Raw genomic sequence first — 19,075 nt, forward strand, 5'->3', positions numbered from 1 at the left:
ATATCATAATACAGGCGGTCCTTGACTTATGACCAAATCTGAGCTCATAATTTCCACTGTTAAGCAAGAGAGTTGTTCGGTGAATTTCGGCCCATTTTACGACCTTTCTTGCCACAGCTGTTAAAGGAATCTCTGCAGTCGTTAAGTTAGTAACCCAATTGTTAAATGAATCCAACTCCTCCTTGACTTGGCTTGCCATAAGTTCACCAAAGGGGATCCCCAGGACACTACAACTGTCATAAATGCGAGTCAGTTGCCGAGTGTCTGAATTTTGATCACGTGTCCATGGGGATACTGTTGAGACCCAGGCCCAAGTAGGTAGTAGTAGACACAATCAGTTCAAAAGCAGACTTTATTAGAACAGCTGAGAATTAAACTCATTCTCAGCATCGTCCAAACTAAATCGAAGCAAATTCTTCCTAACACAATTCTTCAGTCTTATCACCAACCTTGGTCGAATTAGGCAAACTGCCAAAGGATTTTCTTGGCAAAAGTTCAAAAGCAGAAGATACCGACAAGAAATAAATGCAGCAAGACAAGGAGCAAAGCTATCAATGTTGTTTTCCGGCAAAGAGCCCAAACGCTGTTGCTGGTCTTTTAAGCCTTATGGGAGGGGCCAATCATCTCTTGGCCTTACTCCTGAGTCGTCCTCGTTGCTTGAGCTGCTCTTGCCTTCTGGTGGCTCTTCTCATGCGTGCATTAGAAAAAGGCTCCTCCTGTTCCTCTGCCTCACTACTGTCAGCCCCTGGAGGCTCTGGAGTCCGCACCTCACTTCCCAATGGCCCTGGCCCCACCTCAGCCTCCGACACAGAGCCCTCATCCGGGCCTTCCCCAGCCTCCAGGAGTGGCCCACACTCTTCCTCAGCCTCATCGCTGTCCGACTCCGTTGCCAGCTCCGCAGGCTGCTGGCAGACCACAACAGATACTTTGACGGTCGTAAGTGTGACAAATGGCCGCAAGTCACTTTATTCAGGGCTGTTGTAACTTCAAACGGCTACTAAATGAACTGTTTTAGCCTGCACTTTTAAAGACAGCATTAATTCCAATTTTAAGCATCGAATTAAGGATTGGGAACGGATTTCCATAAAAGGTCCCTTCTCCATGTTCTCAGAGGCTGCATTTCACGGGCTCCGTGACTTACAACTAACTGTTCGTTCACTGACCTTTCTAAGTTACAAAGCCATTGGAAAAAAGCGACATACGACCGTTGCAACGTCCCCCATGGCTGCGTCATCGAAATTCAGAGGCTTAGCAAACCGGCCTGTATTTATGACCAAAGGACGTTCCAGTCTAAAACATGAAGATGGTTTCTAGGAAGAATTAGTTTCAGCAGATCGACCGGGGCTCAAGGGTCAAAGCTACATCGTTCCTGCAATTACAGGATCTTCATTTAGCCCTCTGGGGAATAATAAAAGAGAATTTTTACCTGCCCTGCCCCATTAAGGGAAAATTGCAATGGCTGATTTAAAATGGCTTTTGTTTTTTTTCTTCCTCTCGATGAGGATCGGGGAAACATTCGGCTCTGAAATCCAGCAGTGTTTTCAAAGTAGCAATAGCACTTAAGACTTATATACCGCTTCACAGTGCTTTTACAGCCCTCTCTAAGCGGTTTACAGAGTCAGCATATTGCCCCCAACCATATGGGTCCTCATTTTACGCACCTCGGAAGGATGGAAGGCTGAGTCAACCTTGAGCCTGGTGAGAATCGAACTGCTGGCTGTCGGCAGAGTTAGCCTACAATACTGCATTCCAACCACTGTGCCACCACAGCTTCCTTCTTTCCTTCCTTCCTTCCTTCCTTCCTCTTTCTCCTTCTTTCCTTCTTCTCCTTTCCTTCCTTTCTCCTTCTTTCCATCCTTCTTTCCTTCCTTTCTTCCATCCATCCATCCATCTTTTCCTTCCTTCCTCCCTTCCTTTTTCTCCTTCCTTCCTTCCTTCCTTCCTTCCTCTTTCTCCTTCTTTCCTTCTTCTCCTTTCCTTCCTTTCTCCTTCTTTCCTTCCTTTCTTCCATCCATCCATCCATCCATCCATCCATCTTTTCCCTCCTTCTTCCCTTCCTTTATCTCCTTCCTTCCTTCCTTCCTTCCTTCCTTCCCAAGCAATAGCACTTAGATCTATATACTGCTTCACAGTGCTTTCCAGACCTCTCTAAGCGGTTTACAGAATCAGTGTCTTCTCCTCCAGCCATCTGGGTCCTCATTTTACCGACCTCGGACGGATGAAAGGCCTTGAGGCTGGTGAGGTTCGAACTGCCAAACTGCTAGCAAATTGTTAAAATTGTTTTCAAATGTTCCAACGGCAAAGATTTAAAGGTAAGTCTTGGGGGAGGGGGGGGCGTTTTTGACCTTGGGCATTTAACCATCTTATAATTTGAGACGTTGATTTATTTATTTTTAATGGCTGTTTCTCAGGTTCTCTGCATTCTAACGAGGCCAATTCTGGAAGTTTCACTAAAAAGAGTATTGGTAGCCCTCAAGTTACGACCACAATTGAGCTCAAAATTGCTGCTGCTAAGTGAGAGTTAATTAAGTGCCTTCTGCCCCGTTTTACGACTTTTCCTGCCACAGTTGTTAAGCGAAGCACTGCCCTCGTTAAGTTTGTCACACCGTTGTTAAGTGAAATCTGGCTTTCCCAATTGCCTCCTTTTATAATATTATTATATTATAATATAATAATATAATATATTGGCAATATTATTAATAATATAATATATTATATATAATATATTATATAATATAATATTATTCTTGCCACGGTTGTTACCTGAACCACTGCCGTCGTTAAGTGAGTCCCACGGTTGTTAAGTGGATCTGGCATCCCCACTGACTTTGCTTGTGAGAAGGGGGTCACGTGATCTTGGGACACGGCAATAGTCGTAAGGATGAGTTAGTGGCCAAGCATCTGAATTTTGATCACGTGACCCTGGGGTCGTAATGGTCGTAATTGTGAAAAATGGTCGTAAGTTACTTTTGCAGGGCTGTTGTAACTTCAAACGGTCACTAAATGAACTGTCGTAAGCCAGAGTCCCTCCACGGCCATGTGTATGTTTTAGACCAGGGGTCTCCAACCTTGGCAACTTTAAGACTCGTGGACTTCAACTCCCAGAGTTCCTCAGCCAGCAACCTTGGCAACTTTAAGACTCGTGGACTTCAACTCCCAGAGTTCCTCAGCCAGCAACCTTGGCAACTTTAAGACTCGTGGACTTCAACTCCCAGAGTTCCTCAGCCAGCAACCTTGGCAACTTTAAGACTTGTGTTGTGGACTTCAACTCCCAGAGTTCCTCAGCCAGCAACCTTGGCAACTTTAAGACTTGTGGACTTCAACTCCCAGAGTTCCTCAGCCAGCAACCTTGGCAACTTTAAGACTTGTGGACTTCAACTCCCAGAGTTCCTCAGCCAGCAACCTTGGCAACTTTAAGACTTGTGGACTTCAACTCCCAGAGTTCCTCAGCCAGCAACCTTGGCAACTTTAAGACTTGTGGACTTCAACTCCCAGAGTTCCTCAGCCAGCAACCTTGGCAACTTTAAGACCTGTGGACTTCAACTCCCAGAGTTCCTCAGCCAGCAACCTTGGCAACTTTAAGACCTGTGGACTTCAACTCCCAGAGTTCCTCAGCCAGCAACCTTGGCAACTTTAAGACTTGTGGACTTCAATTCCCAGAGTTCCTCAGCCAGCAACCTTGGCAACTTTAAGACTTGTGGACTTCAACTCCCAGAGTTCCTCAGCCAGCAACCTTGGCAACTTTAAGACTTGTGGACTTCAACTCCCAGAGTTCCTCAGCCAGCAACCTTGGCAACTTTAAGCCTGGAGGACTTCAACTCCCAGAATTCCTCAGCAACCTTGGCAACTTTAAGCCTGGAGGACTTCAACTCCCAGAATTCCTCAGCCAGCAACCTTGGCAACTTTAAGCCTGGAGGACTTCAACTCCCAGAATCTTGGCAACCTTGGCAACTTTCAGCCTGGAGGACTTCAACTCCAGAATTCCTCAGCCAGCAACCTTGGCAACTTTAAGCCTGGAGGACTTCAACTCCCAGAATTCCTCAGCCAGCAGCAACCTTGGCAACTTTAAGCCTGGAGGACTTCAACTCCCAGAATCTTGGCAACCTTGGCAACTTTAAGCCTGGAGGACTCCAACTCCCAGAATCCCCCAGCCAGCAACCTTGGCAACTTTAAGCCTGGAGGACTTCAACTCCCAGAATCTCAGCCAGCAACCTTGGCAACTTTAAGACTTGTGTTGTGGACTTCAACTCCCAGGTTCCTCAGCCAGCAACCTTGGCAACTTTAAGACTTGTGGACTTCAACTCCCAGAGTTCTCAGCCAGCAACCTTGGCAACTTTAAGACTTAGGACTTCAACTCCCAGAATCTCAGCCAGCAACCTTGGCAACTTTAAGACCTGTGGACTTCAACCCCAGAATTCCTCAGCAACCTTGGCAACTTTAAGACTTGTGGACTTCAATTCCCAGAGTTCCTCAGCCAGCTAAGACTTGTGGACTTCAACCCCAGAATTCCTCAGCAACCTTGGCAACTTTAAGACTGGAGGACTTCAACTCCCAGAATTCCTCAGCCAGCTAAGACTTGTGACTTCAACTCCCAGAATCTCAGCCAGCAACCTTGGCAACTTTAAGACTGGACTTCAACCCCAGAATTCCTCAGCAACCTTGGCAACTTTAAGACTGGACTTCAACTCCCAGAATCTCAGCCAGCAACCTTGGCAACTTTAAGACTGGACTTCAACCCCAGAATTCCTCAGCAACCTTGGCAACTTTAAGACTTGTGGACTTCAACTCCAGAGTTCCTCAGCAACCTTGGCAACTTTAAGACTTGTGGACTTCAACTCCAGAGTTCCTCAGCCAGCTAAGACTTGTGACTTCAACTCCCAGAATTCCTCAGCAACCTTGGCAACTTTAAGACTCGTGGACTTCAACTCCCAGTTCCTCAGCAACCTTGGCAACTTTAAGACTTGTGACTTCAACTCCCAGTTCCTCAGCCAGCTAAGACTTGTGGACTTCAACCCCAGAGTTCCTCAGCCAGCAACCTTGGCAACTTTAAGACTTGTGTTGTGGACTTCAACCCCAGAGTTCCTCAGCCAGCAACCTTGGCAACTTTAAGACTGGAGGACTTCAACTCCAGAGTTCCTCAGCCAGCAACCTTGGCAACTTTAAGACTGGACTTCAACTCCAGAGTTCCTCAGCCAGCTAAGACTTGTGGACTTCAACCCCAGAATTCCTCAGCAACCTTGGCAACTTTAAGACTGGACTTCAACTCCCAGAATTCCTCAGCAACCTTGGCAACTTTAAGACTTGTGACTTCAACTCCCAGTTCCTCAGCCAGCTAAGACTTGTGACTTCAACTCCCAGAATTCCTCAGCAACCTTGGCAACTTTAAGACTCGTGGACTTCAACTCCCAGGTTCCTCAGCCAGCTAAGACTTGTGACTTCAACTCCCAGGTTCCTCAGCCAGCTAAGACTTGTGGACTTCAACTCCAGAGTTCCTCAGCCAGCTAAGACTTGTGACTTCAACTCCCAGTTCCTCAGCAACCTTGGCAACTTTAAGACTGGACTTCAACTCCCAGTTCCTCAGCCAGCTAAGACTTGTGACTTCAACTCCAGAGTTCCTCAGCAACCTTGGCAACTTTAAGACTTTTGGACTTCAACCCCAGAATTCCTCAGCCAGCTAAGACTTGTGACTTCAACTCCCAGAATTCCTCAGCAACCTTGGCAACTTTAAGACTTAGGACTTCAACTCCCAGAATCTCAGCCAGCAACCTTGGCAACTTTAAGCCTGGAGGACTTCAACTCCCAGAATTCCTCAGCAACCTTGGCAACTTTAAGACTTAGGACTTCAACTCCCAGAATTCCTCAGCCAGCAACCTTGGCAACTTTAAGCCTGGAGGACTTCAACTCCCAGAATTCCTCAGCCAGCAACCTTGGCAACTTTAAGACTGGACTTCAACTCCCAGAATTCCTCAGCCAGCAACCTTGGCAACTTTAAGACTTGTGGGACTTCAGCTCCCAGAATTCCTCAGCCAGCAACCTTGGCAACTTTAAGACTTCAACTCCCAGAATTCCTCAGCCAGCAACCTTGGCAACTTTAAGACTTGTGGGACTTCAGCTCCCAGAATTCCTCAGCCAGCAACCTTGGCAACTTTAAGACTTCAACTCCCAGAATTCCTCAGCCAGCAACCTTGGCAACTTTAAGACTTCAACTCCCAGAATTCCTCAGCCAGCAACCTTAGCAACTTTAAGACTTGTGGGACTTCAGCTCCCAGAATTCCTCAGCCAGCTAAGACTTGTGGACTTCAACTCCCAGAATTCCTCAGCAACCTTGGCAACTTTAAGACTTTTGGACTTCAACTCCCAGAGTTCCTCAGCCAGCAACCTTGGCAACTTTAAGACTTAGGACTTCAACTCCCAGAATTCCTCAGCCAGCAACCTTGGCAACTTTAAGACTTGTGACTTCAACTCCCAGAGTTCCTCAGCAACCTTGGCAACTTTAAGACTGGACTTCAACCCCAGAGTTCCTCAGCCAGCAACCTTGGCAACTTTAAGCCTGGAGGACTTCAACTCCCAGAATCTCAGCCAGCAACCTTGGCAACTTTAAGCCTGGAGGACTTCAACTCCCAGAGTTCCTCAGCCAGCAACCTTGGCAACAGCAACCTTGGCAACTTTAAGACTGTGGACTTCAATTCCCAGAGTTCCTCAGCAACCTTGGCAACTTTAAGACTTGTGGACTTCAACTCCCAGAGTTCCTCAGCCAGCAACCTTGGCAACTTTAAGACTTGTGTTGTGGACTTCAACTCCCAGAGTTCCTCAGCCAGCAACCTTGGCAACTTTAAGACTCGTGGACTTCAATTCCCAGAGTTCCTCAGCCAGCAACCTTGGCAACTTTAAGACTTGCGGACTTCAACTCCCAGAGTTCCTCAGCCAGCAACCTTGGCAACTTTAAGACTTGTGTTGTGGACTTCAACTCCCAGAGTTCCTCAGCCAGCAACCTTGGCAACTTTAAGACTTGTGGACTTCAACTCCCAGAGTGTGGAGTCAGTGTGCATTGCGAGGTACAAAATCTGAACAGGAATTCGGCCCTGTAAAATCCTTGGTCAGACAACTGAGTCAACTGTCAACAGTTTTCAATACACATACAAAGCAAGAGGAAGACTTAACCTAATCAAGAGAAAGACTTAAACTAATCAAGAGGAAGACATGACCTAATATGGCAATTGGGGAAAGGGATAACCTAATATGGCAATTGGGGAAAGAGATCACCTAATATGGCAATTGGGGAAAGAGATAACCTAATATGGCAATTGGGGAAAGAGATAACCTAATATGGCAATTGGGGAAACAGATACTTAAGATAACAATACCTGCTACATGACAATTGTATAATCATGCTTTACCCCCTGTTTGCTACTCAATAAAAGGTGTGCACTCAGAGCAATCTGGGCTCACCCCATCCAGAGAGAACAATGGTGTCTGAGTCTTTATTGGGAAGGTAGCCCGTGTTCCTAACACGCACCCTTGCGAGGGCCTGATCCATTTGCAAACAGCATCCCTGCGGGGACCCTACGAGTCAGCGAAGAAGACCCACCCTAAATGACAACCATGCAACAACTGGGGGCTCGTCCGTGGATTCTTCTTGACTCCAAGGTGTGATCTCTGTCTAGAGATACACTTCCTTCACTCCTATTACTTCGCACCTGGAATAGGCTACGTAAACGTAAGTAATGGGCTCCTCACTTTTCAAAGTTTCGTCAGTTCATAGGGACGAACTTTATTCTTTAGTGAAGAAGACTAACTGTTTGCAAAAAATTAATGGCACCACTGTATATCCTCTTTCTAAAAAAATATCTTAATCAATTTCTTCTCTATATTACTCTTCACTGTCCTGCGTATCCCCAGGAGGGTACTGTAGGAATTTAGCACCCACCCCCCTCCTAGAAGAATGAAATATTCTAGGAAATATTTTAAAAAGCAGAATATTATACCTTCCTGGATGAGAAATGGAGAAACATATTTTAAAGACAAAGGAGCTCCCTGCAACTTCCTGACTCCCCCCCACCTTTGTCAATGGGCCATTAAAAGCCTCAGCTAAGCTCACTCATTGTCCCCACCTTTGTCAATGGGCAATTAAGGCTTCAACCAAGCTCACTCAATCCCCCCATGATTTGCAACACAATACAACTGAAACTCACCACATGGCAAGGCTCAAGCAAGCTTGAGAGACAGCCAGCAAGGCTAGCTAAGACCCCACCCCTGGGAGTCTGACAACCAATCAGGATACTCTTCCTGTGCCCCAGAAAGGTCAAAGCTCAGAAAAATCATAAAACCAGGGAGCACACAGGATCTCAGCCCCTTTTCTGTTCAGGAACTCAAGCCATGTGATCCTGACCACCATTAAACCATCTTTCCAAGCAGCCTCCATGTTTCCAGTGTCTTTGTCCCCACTTGGAACTGAACCCAGATGGATATTTCTTCCAACAATTGGCGACCACAGATGGGACTCCAAGCTAACCTAACCAATGGACCTGGCCCAGGTAAGCCTCCCTTGCTAGCAGCAGACCCATTGAGTCTGTGGGTAAGTTTTCCTGGACCTTGGCCATTTGGAACTAGGTTTTAAAGGGGTTTTGAGTGTTGAGCTCAAAGACTGCTTGGAAAGAAGGTGAGTACCTCTAAATTTTAATTTTTTAAAGCATGGAAAAGTATGGGAAATATGTGAATGCCTGCATGTGTGTGAATGAGAGAGCCCTTCTCCCAATCACAGCTGGATTTTGCTTCCTCTGTGCATTTCCTAACCGCAGAAAGACCAAAAGTCTGGAGAGCATGGGGGTTTTGCCAGAGCACAGGACCTTCTGTTAGGGAAGGAAGAAGTGTGTGTGTGGGATTCCACCCAAGGAAACAGTCTGATTCCACCTCTTTGAGCAACCTCTAGCCGCACCTCTGCCTACTGCTAGCTCCACCGAGCCATGACCGGTAGGATAGAGAAAGCAAGGGGGGGAAGCCAAATGTGGAACTTTGTGTTTTCGAGGAACGGAAGCTGAGCAAAAGGAAAAGAAGTGTGAAGGGGGAAAAAAAGAAATATATAGGAACTATCGGTGTATCTAAAAAGGAAAGCAAAGCCTAAAGTGGAGCATGTGGAGTGAGAGGAGGTGCTCGTACCTGCTGTAGGGGCAGCAAGGTCCTCCGGGATCACTATTTTTTTTATTGGTGATCTTCAAATAAGAGTTCCCTTAAGGAAGGGGCCCATACTTCGACAGAAGGGAGTCGGAGTCCTTCGCGGATACCTTTTTTCCCCGAAACTGCGGGAGTGCCCGGCTATGACAAAGTGAGCCTCACATTCCGAGGATCATGGGAAGCGTAAGCTCGAGGGTAGAGGGAAATCCCCTGAGAGACATGCTTGGGGCCTGGGACGCCAGGCAGGTGCCAGTGTTGACTGGCATGCGAGAATAGAAATTGAAGAAATTGTGTAAAAAAATGGGCTTTGCTAAGAGATAACACCAGGAAGACAAATTTGGCTAAATAAAGGTACTTAAAAGAAAAGGGAAATATATAAATAGGAATGTTTGGGTTTTTGTTTTGTTTGTTTTGTTTGTTTGTCTGTCTCTTTCTCTGTCTTCTATGGAACCACGTGGTCTGTCTGTTAAGATTTGTGCCTTCCCTAATTTAACTGAGATTTATGGCGGGAATGATCAGTGTGTGTGTAAATCTCAGAGTTTTGTTTTCCTCTCTGTCCTCCTTGTTTTTATGTGTGTATGTCTGTCTTTGTGGGCCCTTGAGGTAATTGTAACTGTAAAATGTATCTGATCTCTAGAGACAAGAATTTTAAATTGTTAAAGAAAAACAAAAGGTTGAAACAATGAAAATGGGAAGAGAGAGAGAAAAAGGAAAGAGCCTTTTTCCTGTCTTTGTCCGGCCAACAAAATAGTAAAAAGGACTTTTCATCCTATTTCTGTTTTTTTATTCTCCTCTCTATCTTAAAGTAACAACTCAAGTTTATAAGGAAACATTTTAAGTTTACTTACAAGATAAGTTTATGAGGAAACGTTTTAAGTTCACTTACAAGAGAAAAAAATTCAGTCTTGCATTTACTGTGTATTTAAATGATTTTACCTGTTCATCCTCTTCCTGAAGTATGTGAAGTTTTTCTTTCTCATCAGTTGTGTCTCCATTTTGTTGAAACTGCATTATCTTTTAGTAACTGCAATATTGATGTGTTGTTTCTTTTCAAACTCTGCCTGCAAGATATCTACCCCCTTTAATCCTGTTACAATGCCTTTCCTGAGAAGATTACCCACAAAAGTGGGAGGAGATCCTGTTCTAATGTCTTTCAGCCCTGAAAAGATGACTCTGCAACTGTGGAAGCAGAGCACATGGTTCCAGATGCTGCCCCAGAGGAGACCTTCCATTTGTTGGAGCCAGGAAATGAGTTTGAATCCAGCCCCACTGAAAGTCATCACAGCAACCAGATTGGAGCAGACCTTTCCAAACCTGACTGTCCAACAAGCATGCCACCCAAAAGATATGAAAGAAAGGACCCTGAGATGTATAAGTAAAGGCTAAAAGACTCTTTTCAATTCCCAGAAGACAACTGGAAAGACTATGGGGAGGTGGAAATTCATTGTAAGGTTTTCTGTCTTGTCTCATTTACATTGTAATCAGTCTAAAGTACTCATGTAAGGATTGTATTTGAGTGGCTACCACAGCAAGTTCTGAACACGTTAGATTTTTGTCTGGTGGGAGGGAAATATGTCCAAAATGTTTGTATTGCCTGTATTGTAAAAGTAGCTGCATACACAGGCACACACAGAGAGACACACCATTCAGAATTAGTCTATTCCCTTCACTTACCTCCACACAAGACTTTTAGGTTGATTTTTGCTCTGTGGCACTAAAAGCCCAAGGAGTCAGATCTCCCTGCTAATTCCATGGGGGAGGGGCATTCCCCTCAGGCAATTCCTCTCTTGAAGAGATAGCAGAAAAAGTGATATCCAAAACCCAAGCCCTGACTATGACTCACAAATGATGCTGCCCAGTTGCCCAGTAAAGCAAGATATGTTGCACTGGTGGTCTCATGAGTAGAAGTCCCAGGGCTCATTGTGTGTAATTTTTTTTTAAAAAAAAAAGAAAGGAAAAAGCCTGGATTGCATACTGATTAACCTCAATTTGGACTAATAAAAAATAAATCTTGGATGCACTAAAGTAAGAGCTAGGGCAGGTTCAGTAACCAACCCTTGGAAATGGACAGCCTGTAATTTAAAGGAAAACCATGGCTGTGAAAATTTTGGGATGTGTGCTTGCTTGAGACCTGACTGGAAGCTCTCAGAAAGTGATATCTAACAGCTGAAATTAATTGGCATAGAAAATTGGATACTGTAAAATTCTTACCAGAACTTTTCCCCTGGCTGCTAGACCTTCATGGTTGAAAGTTTTTGGGAGCCACTGAAGGAATCTTTTTTTCTGTTGTCTCTATCAATGGCTTCCTTTGCATCAGGAAAATTAAAAGCACCCACTGATTTGATCAATTTTAATTTTTGCCAAGAGCATGTTTCAAAACTCACGTTTTGAAAAAAAAAAAGTAGGGATTGTAGGAATTTAGCACCCACCCCCCTCCTAGAAGAATGAAATATTCTAGGAAATATTTTAAAAAGCAGAATATTATACCTTCCTGGATGAGAAATGGAGAAACATATTTTAAAGACAAAGGAGCTCCCTGCAACTTCCTGACTCCCCCCCACCTTTGTCAATGGGCCATTAAAAGCCTCAGCTAAGCTCACTCATTCTCCCCACCTTTGTCAATGGGCAATTAAGGCTTCAACCAAGCTCACTCAATCCCCCCATGATTTGCAACACAATACAACTGAAACTCACCACATGGCAAGGCTCAAGCAAGCTTGAGAGACAGCCAGCAAGGCTAGCTAAGACCCCCACCCCCTGGGAGTCTGACAACCAATCAGGATACTCTTCCTGTGCCCCAGAAAGGTCAAAGCTCAGAAAAGCATAAAACCAGGGAGCACACAGGATCTCAGCCCTTTTCTGTTCAGGAACTCAAGCCATGTGATCCTGACCACCATTAAACCATCTTTCCAAGCAGCCTCCATGTTTCCAGTGTCTTTGTCCCCACTTGGAACTGAACCCAGATGGATATTTCTTCCAACAGTACCTTGCGTCGTTCCTCTTGGGAGCGATTAGGCAAATATCTTTATGAACACCCCAGGGCACCAACTGAAATCTTAACCACATGGAGGGTGGTCATGGCTGCTCTTACTACCCTTTATCCTTCCTTTCCCACCTCCTCTCTTTCCCCCCTCTCTGAACCTTCAAAGCATATTGAGCTAGAAATTAAATCTGTGCTTGCTGTCCCTTCAGCCCCTTGCTTTCAACTCTCAAAGCATATTGAACCAGAAGTTAAACCTATACCTGCTTCTTCCATCTCTGCTTTGAAAACTGCCTCCTTTCCCCTGCCTGCCTCCAGAGCACCCCTCCCTTTCCCCCATGGGTGCTCAGCAACTGATTTGGTTCAATTACTTTATATTTGAAAACAATCTGGAAAAGAATTTGCTCAGTGACTATATGGAAAAATTGGGAACTTATTTCCATGAAAGTCCAAGAGCCCCTGTAAAAATTTTGTCCAAGTGGCTCATGATCCTTGAATGCCTTATTTTACACGAAGTCACTTAAACAGTTTGTCAAGACTTCTGCCTTATCAAAAATGACTTAAAAGGATCCACAATCACAGTCATGATTTAAACTGCTGAGTTTTCTCAGACAACGTTCCCCAGGTCTGTAAATGTTGTTTGATGATGTGTGTGCGTGTGTATGTATGTATGTGATCATTTTCAGACCTGCATAAGAATTGTAGAGATAATTGTGATGCTTGATTTGCATGTAATGTGTGTATGTGCAAAACTCATTGAGAAGGTGTGAGATTTCTGTGTTGTCTTTTGGATTTGCAAGAAATGTGTGCATGTGTGAGAAATTGTCTCTGCATGTGTGTATGTGTGTGTCTGTGTGTGTATCTGTCTGCATAAATTCCGTATGCAAGCAGCCAGGTACTTTTGGAAAAAAAATAAAACAATTTTTTTTCCTTTTACAAGCAACTGAGTTACTTTTGGACATTTTTTCTCTTCAAATGCATGAGAGTGTCTTTCCAGTGAGTTACTTTTAACTTTTTTCTCTGCCTCGCTGGCTTATCTTAACTACCCCCACCTTCATTCCTTGTAGTGCCAGGAAGAGGGTGGCAAGGGGAGAACCATTCACCCCTCCATTTTTTCTCTCTGCTGAGCCTGTCTGAGAAGGAGGGACAAATAGGCTCTTGGAGCTTTGCTTTTCACTAATTTGAATTTCTTCATCTGCATAAAAGCCCTGCAGATATATTTTCCTTTCAACCCTGAAAACAATTTTGATTTTAAATTTCAATCCTGAAAACACTTTTGATTTTAATTTTTAACCCTGCATACAATTTTGATTTTGATTTTAATTTTTAATTTTTCTTTTTTCTGGAACTTTTTGAGGTTTAAACTACCTGATTAAACCTATACCTTTATAAATGTTTTCAAAGCACTGAGCTGACTCAAAATGTTTCATTTAGTTTTGTATTTTTGAAGCTGTTAACATACATAATAAGAGTTGGAAGGGACCCTTGGAGGTCTTCTAGTCCAACCCCCTGCACAGGCAGGAAACCCTACAGCATTTCAGACAAATGGCTATCTTCTTATGTATGGATGCAATTTTTTTTTAAGCAGAAATCTTTTTTGGGGAAATGCACTCAGGTTTTCCACATAAACAGACTCACCCTAAAGCTTCCGCCATGTTTTTCTTTTTTTGAATCAGACTCAAGGTGCCTCTTATTTGCTGTTTGTATTGTGTATCTTTATTTTTTAGCAGCACAGTTTTAGGAAGCAGTTCCTTAGCAGCAGTTCCTGTTTTAGGAACTATTTCAGAGATAAATTAGAAAGTTACAGGATGTGAAGAGAGATTTAGAAGGATGAGCAGATACTAGTGCTGTGAAAGATTTAATTTGTTAATGAAGCTGAAATAAAGGTTTAATGTTAGGAATTAGGAGTTAGAAAAACATGAGCAAATAAGACAAATGGTGATTTTGCTAAGATATAATGTGATTTGTTTTTGGAAGTTTTTGATAGTATGGATTTGTTAGTGCACAACTTCCACACATGAATAAAAAGGGTGGGAGTTGGGTTTTTATTGATTTTTTTTTCTGTCTTCCACATAGTACCTTTGTTAAAAAACAAAACTGAGATTTGTATGTAAATCCCCTCCCCAAATTGTGTCATCTCTTCTTTGTCCCTGCTTTTGTGTGGGTATGAATTTTAAAAGATGCTGGAAAGAAGAAAAATGACTTTTCCTAGAGGATGGACTGGCTACTTAGACAGAGTGAAGAACAGAGTTCAACTTTCTTTCTTCTCTGTATTTTTGTTTAAATGATTTCACCTGTTCATTTCCTTCCTGAATCCAGCTACCTTTTCTCATATGGAAATATATTGTATTAGTTTAACTGTTCAATGCTGATGTTTGCTGTTTCTTTTTCAGTTCTACCTGCAAGCTCTCTATTCCCGCTTGGCCCCCTCCCTAATCCTCCAACAATGCCTTTTCTCTCCCAGAAAAAGAGGAGGAGGGGACCCTTTCTCATGTCTTTTAAACATGTAACGATCAAAAGACTTTTTAAGACAGTTGATTCTTTCTTGTTTTATGTATTCATGTAAGGATTTGTATTTTGAGATTTCTATCAGCAGCGAACATCCAAATCAACGGTGAGACCTTGTGGTCCCTGGCGACATATATCCGTCCCTACCATCAAAAAACAAAAACAGGGGACCTTCCCCCATCTGACACCATTGACACTTCTCTGCTGCAGAGTCATACCGGCAATTGACTCTCTTCCTACAAGAGACATCTACCGCTCCTTTGGCCTTCTCTTCTTCCAAGAAGGTGGATTGTGTGTGGTTTTAAAGGAAGACTGCTGCTTCTATGCTGATCATCTGGCATTGTACAGGACTCAAAGAAAAAACTAAGAGACTTAACTTTGATATGGTTTACAAGCTATTATAGTTGTAGTTGGTATGATTGCATTAGGATGTATAATTTTACCTTGTATTCTACCTATTTTTGTTAGAACAATTTCTAAAAGTTTATCTTTACTGGCTATTGAAGAACTCGAAGATGATTACACCCAAACTGCACCTAACAATTTCTGCCTGGTTGACAAATAAGAAATAGACAAGGATAGTATGGCTAATATTTGTGTTTACACCAACATGAAACCGACTGATTTGTCTGGTCCTAAAAAATAAAAAGAGAGGAGATGTCCCTCTCAATTATTCAACCTACTGTATTAATGCCACTACAGATTTATATCATCAATGTACTATGTATGTGCCTAAATCAAGAATGTCCTCCAGTTTGCAGTCTCAATCTTTCCATGGAGGATATGTTACTTTATTATCTGCTTTAATAGGACCTATTGTGTTGTTATTGCTTGCTTGTATTGTAGGACCATGCATCATAGGACGTATGATACAATTTTTAAAATCTCGCATTCAAGCACTTGACTCGGAGGTTTCTGAAACCAAGGCAAAATTGAATTTGGTAGCTGCTCAGGATTATGACCCATGCAAACAGCCACTGTTAGCATTTACCTCTGATTCTGATATAGAGGATGACAATTACCTTTCACAAAAAATCTTGCTCACTGACATGGAAGGTGTCGACCTTAAAGGGCCTGCTCCGGCCATGCAGGCTTATGCAATGGAATCTATCAAATATGATTTGTCTCGAGCAATTTTAAAATAAAATAAAAAAGGAGGAAATGTGGAGTCAGTGTGCATTGCGAGGTACAAAATCTGAACAGGAATTCGGCCCTGTAAAATCCTTGGTCAGACAACTGAGTCAACTGTCAACAGTTTTCAATACACATACAAAGCAAGAGGAAGACTTAACCTAATCAAGAGAAAGACTTAAACTAATCAAGAGGAAGACATGACCTAATATGGCAATTGGGGAAAGGGATAACCTAATATGGCAATTGGGGAAAGAGATCACCTAATATGGCAATTGGGGAAAGAGATAACCTAATATGGCAATTGGGGAAACAGATACTTAAGATAACAATACCTGCTACATGACAATTGTATAATCATGCTTTACCCCCTGTTTGCTACTCAATAAAAGGTGTGCACTCAGAGCAATCTGGGCTCACCCCATCCAGAGAGAACAATGGTGTCTGAGTCTTTATTGGGAAGGTAGCCCGTGTTCCTAACACGCACCCTTGCGAGGGCCTGATCCATTTGCAAACAGCATCCCTGCGGGGACCCTACGAGTCAGCGAAGAAGACCCACCCTAAATGACAACCATGCAACACCAGAGTTCCTCAGCCAGCAACCTTGGCAACTTTAAGACTTGCGGACTTCAACTCCCAGAATTCCTCAGCCAGCAACCTTGGCAACTTTAAGACTTGTGTTGTGGACTTCAACTCCAGAGTTCCTCAGCCAGCAACCTTGGCAACTTTAAGACTTGTGGACTTCAACTCCCAGAGTTCCTCAGCCAGCAACCTTGGCAACTTTAAGACTTGCGGACTTCAACTCCCAGAGTTCCTCAGCCAGCAACCTTGGCAACTTTAAGACTCATGGACTTCAACCCCAGAGTTCCTCAGCCAGCAACCTGGCAACTTTAAGACTGGTGGACTTCAACTCAGAGTTCCTCAGCCAGCAACCTGGCAACTTTAAGACTCGTGGACTTCAACTCCAGAGTTCCTCAGCCAGCAACCTGGCAACTTTAAGACTTGGACTTCAACTCAGAGTTCCTCAGCCAGCAACCTTGCAACTTTAAGACTGGACTTCAACTCAGAGTTCCTCAGCCAGCAACCTTGCAACTTTAAGACTCATGGACTTCAACCCCAGAGTTCCTCAGCCAGCAACCTGGCAACTTTAAGACTCATGGACTTCAACCCCAGAGTTCCTCAGCCAGCAACCTTGGCAACTTTAAGACTTGGACTTCAACTCCCAGAATTCCTCAGCCAGCAACCTGGCAACTTTAAGACTTGTGTTGTGGACTTCAACTCAGAGTTCCTCAGCCAGCAACCTTGGCAACTTTAAGACTGTGGACTTCAACTCCCAGAGTTCCTCAGCCAGCAACTTTAAGACTTGCGGACTTCAACTCCCAGAGTTCCTCAGCCAGCAACCTTGGCAACTTTAAGACTGTTGGACTTCAACTCCCAGAGTTCCTCAGCCAGCAACCTTGGCAACTTTAAGACTTGTGGACTTCAATTCCCAGAGTTCCTCAGCCAGCAACCTTGGCAACTTTAAGACTCGCGGACTTCAATTCCCAGAGTTCCTCAGCCAGCAACCTTGGCAACTTTAAGACTTGTGGACTTCAACTCCCAGAGTTCCTCAGCCAGCAACCTTGGCAACTTTAAGACTGTTGGACTTCAACTCCCAGAGTTCCTCAGCCAGCAACCTTGGCAACTTTAAGACTTGTGGACTTCAACTCCCAGAGTTCCTCAGCCAGCAACCTTGGCAACTTTAAGACTTGTGGACTTCAACTCCCAGAGTTCCTCAGCCAGCAACCTTGGCAACTTTAAGACTGTTGGACTTCAACTCCCAGAGTTCCTCAGCCAGCAACCTTGGCAACTTTAAGACTTGTGGACTTCAACTCCCAGAGTTCCTCAGCCAGCAACCTTGGCAACTTTAAGACTTGCGGACTTCAACTCCCAGAGTTCCTCAGCCAGCAACCTTGGCAACTTTAAGACTGTTGGACTTCAACTCCCAGAGTTCCTCAGCCAGCAACCTTGGCAACTTTAAGACTTGTGGACTTCAACTCCCAGAGTTCCTCAGCCAGCAACCTTGGCAACTTTAAGACTTGTGGACTTCAACTCCCAGAATTCCTCAGCCAGCAACCTTGGCAACTTTAAGACTCGCGGACTTCAATTCCCAGAGTTCCTCAGCCAGCAACCTTGGCAACTTTAAGACTTGTGGACTTCAACTCCCAGAGTTCCTCAGCCAGCAACCTTGGCAACTTTAAGACTGGTGGACTTCAACTCCCAGAGTTCCTCAGCCAGCAAAGCCTTAAAGTTGCCAAGGTTGGAGACCCCTGCTTTAGACGTATCGATCCAAACACTTTCTTGCAAAAAAAATTACGTTGGCAACCTGTATGAATGGCACAGGATGATGGGTAACGGGCGCAACGGCTTCATCCTGGCATTTAGGGGCAAGCAAAGCAAAACAAAAAGGGATAAAGAATATATATATATATATATATATATATATATATTTTAAAGGTCTTACTTGAATCGGGATTTGACCTCATTCACAGCTTTCTCGTATTGTTCTGTGGTGACTTTGTAGAATTGTGAGCTCTGCAGAAAAAACAGGGGTGGGTGGGAAAAAAGAGAAGAAATTAAATATAAATGCCCCAAAAAGCAAATGAGAAATGGGGACAATATTTATAGAGTGGGCGTTCATGCAATTCTCGAAGAGATATTTGTGCGTACCAATGTTTGTACATTCAAGCACGGCTACAAGCAGAGCCACACAAAGTAGTCTTTTCTAATTGCTTTTGTATTTATTAGATTTTTTTTAAAATCCAAATTTAACTTACTTTATAACTCTATCTAGCAAACATTCATAATATTCCTCCGATTTTCTCCATAACAACCCTGTGAGGTGGGCTGGGCTGAAAGAGAGGGACTGGCCCAAAGTCACCCAGCCGGCTTTCATACTTTAAGGCAGGATTAGAACTCACCGTCTCCTGATAATTGGCCTACAGTCGCTCAGCTGGCTTTCATGCCTATGGCAGGACTAGAACTCACTATCTCCTAGTGATTGGCCCAAAGTCACCCAGCCGGCTTTCATGCCTAAGGCAGGACTAGAACTCACTGTCTCCTGGTGAGATTATTGGCCCAAAGTCATCCAGTCAGCTTTCATGCCTAAGGCAGGACTAGAACTTCCAGTCTCCCGGTGATTGGTCCAAATTTACCCAGCTGGCTTTCATGCCTAAGGCGGGACTAGAACTCCCAGTCTCCTAGTGAGATTATTGGCCCAAAGTCATCCAGCCAGCTTTCATGCCT

At 44.0% G+C, this 19,075-nt stretch overlaps 1 protein-coding gene across 1 annotated transcript in view; it reads right to left on the bottom strand.

Moving 5' to 3' along the window:
* Positions 1-19,075, bottom strand: part of CHCHD3 (coiled-coil-helix-coiled-coil-helix domain containing 3) — a 272,613-nt gene that overhangs the window by 42,490 nt on the left and 211,048 nt on the right. Inside the window, exon 6 of the mRNA XM_058190055.1 lies at positions 18,294-18,364. Within this exon, the coding sequence (XP_058046038.1) occupies positions 18,294-18,364 (71 nt within the window). The remainder of the gene's footprint in view (positions 1-18,293; positions 18,365-19,075) is intronic.

The sequence above is a fragment of the Ahaetulla prasina genome, chromosome 7 (assembly GCF_028640845.1).
Source record: "Ahaetulla prasina isolate Xishuangbanna chromosome 7, ASM2864084v1, whole genome shotgun sequence".
Lineage (NCBI taxonomy): Eukaryota > Metazoa > Chordata > Lepidosauria > Squamata > Colubridae > Ahaetulla > Ahaetulla prasina.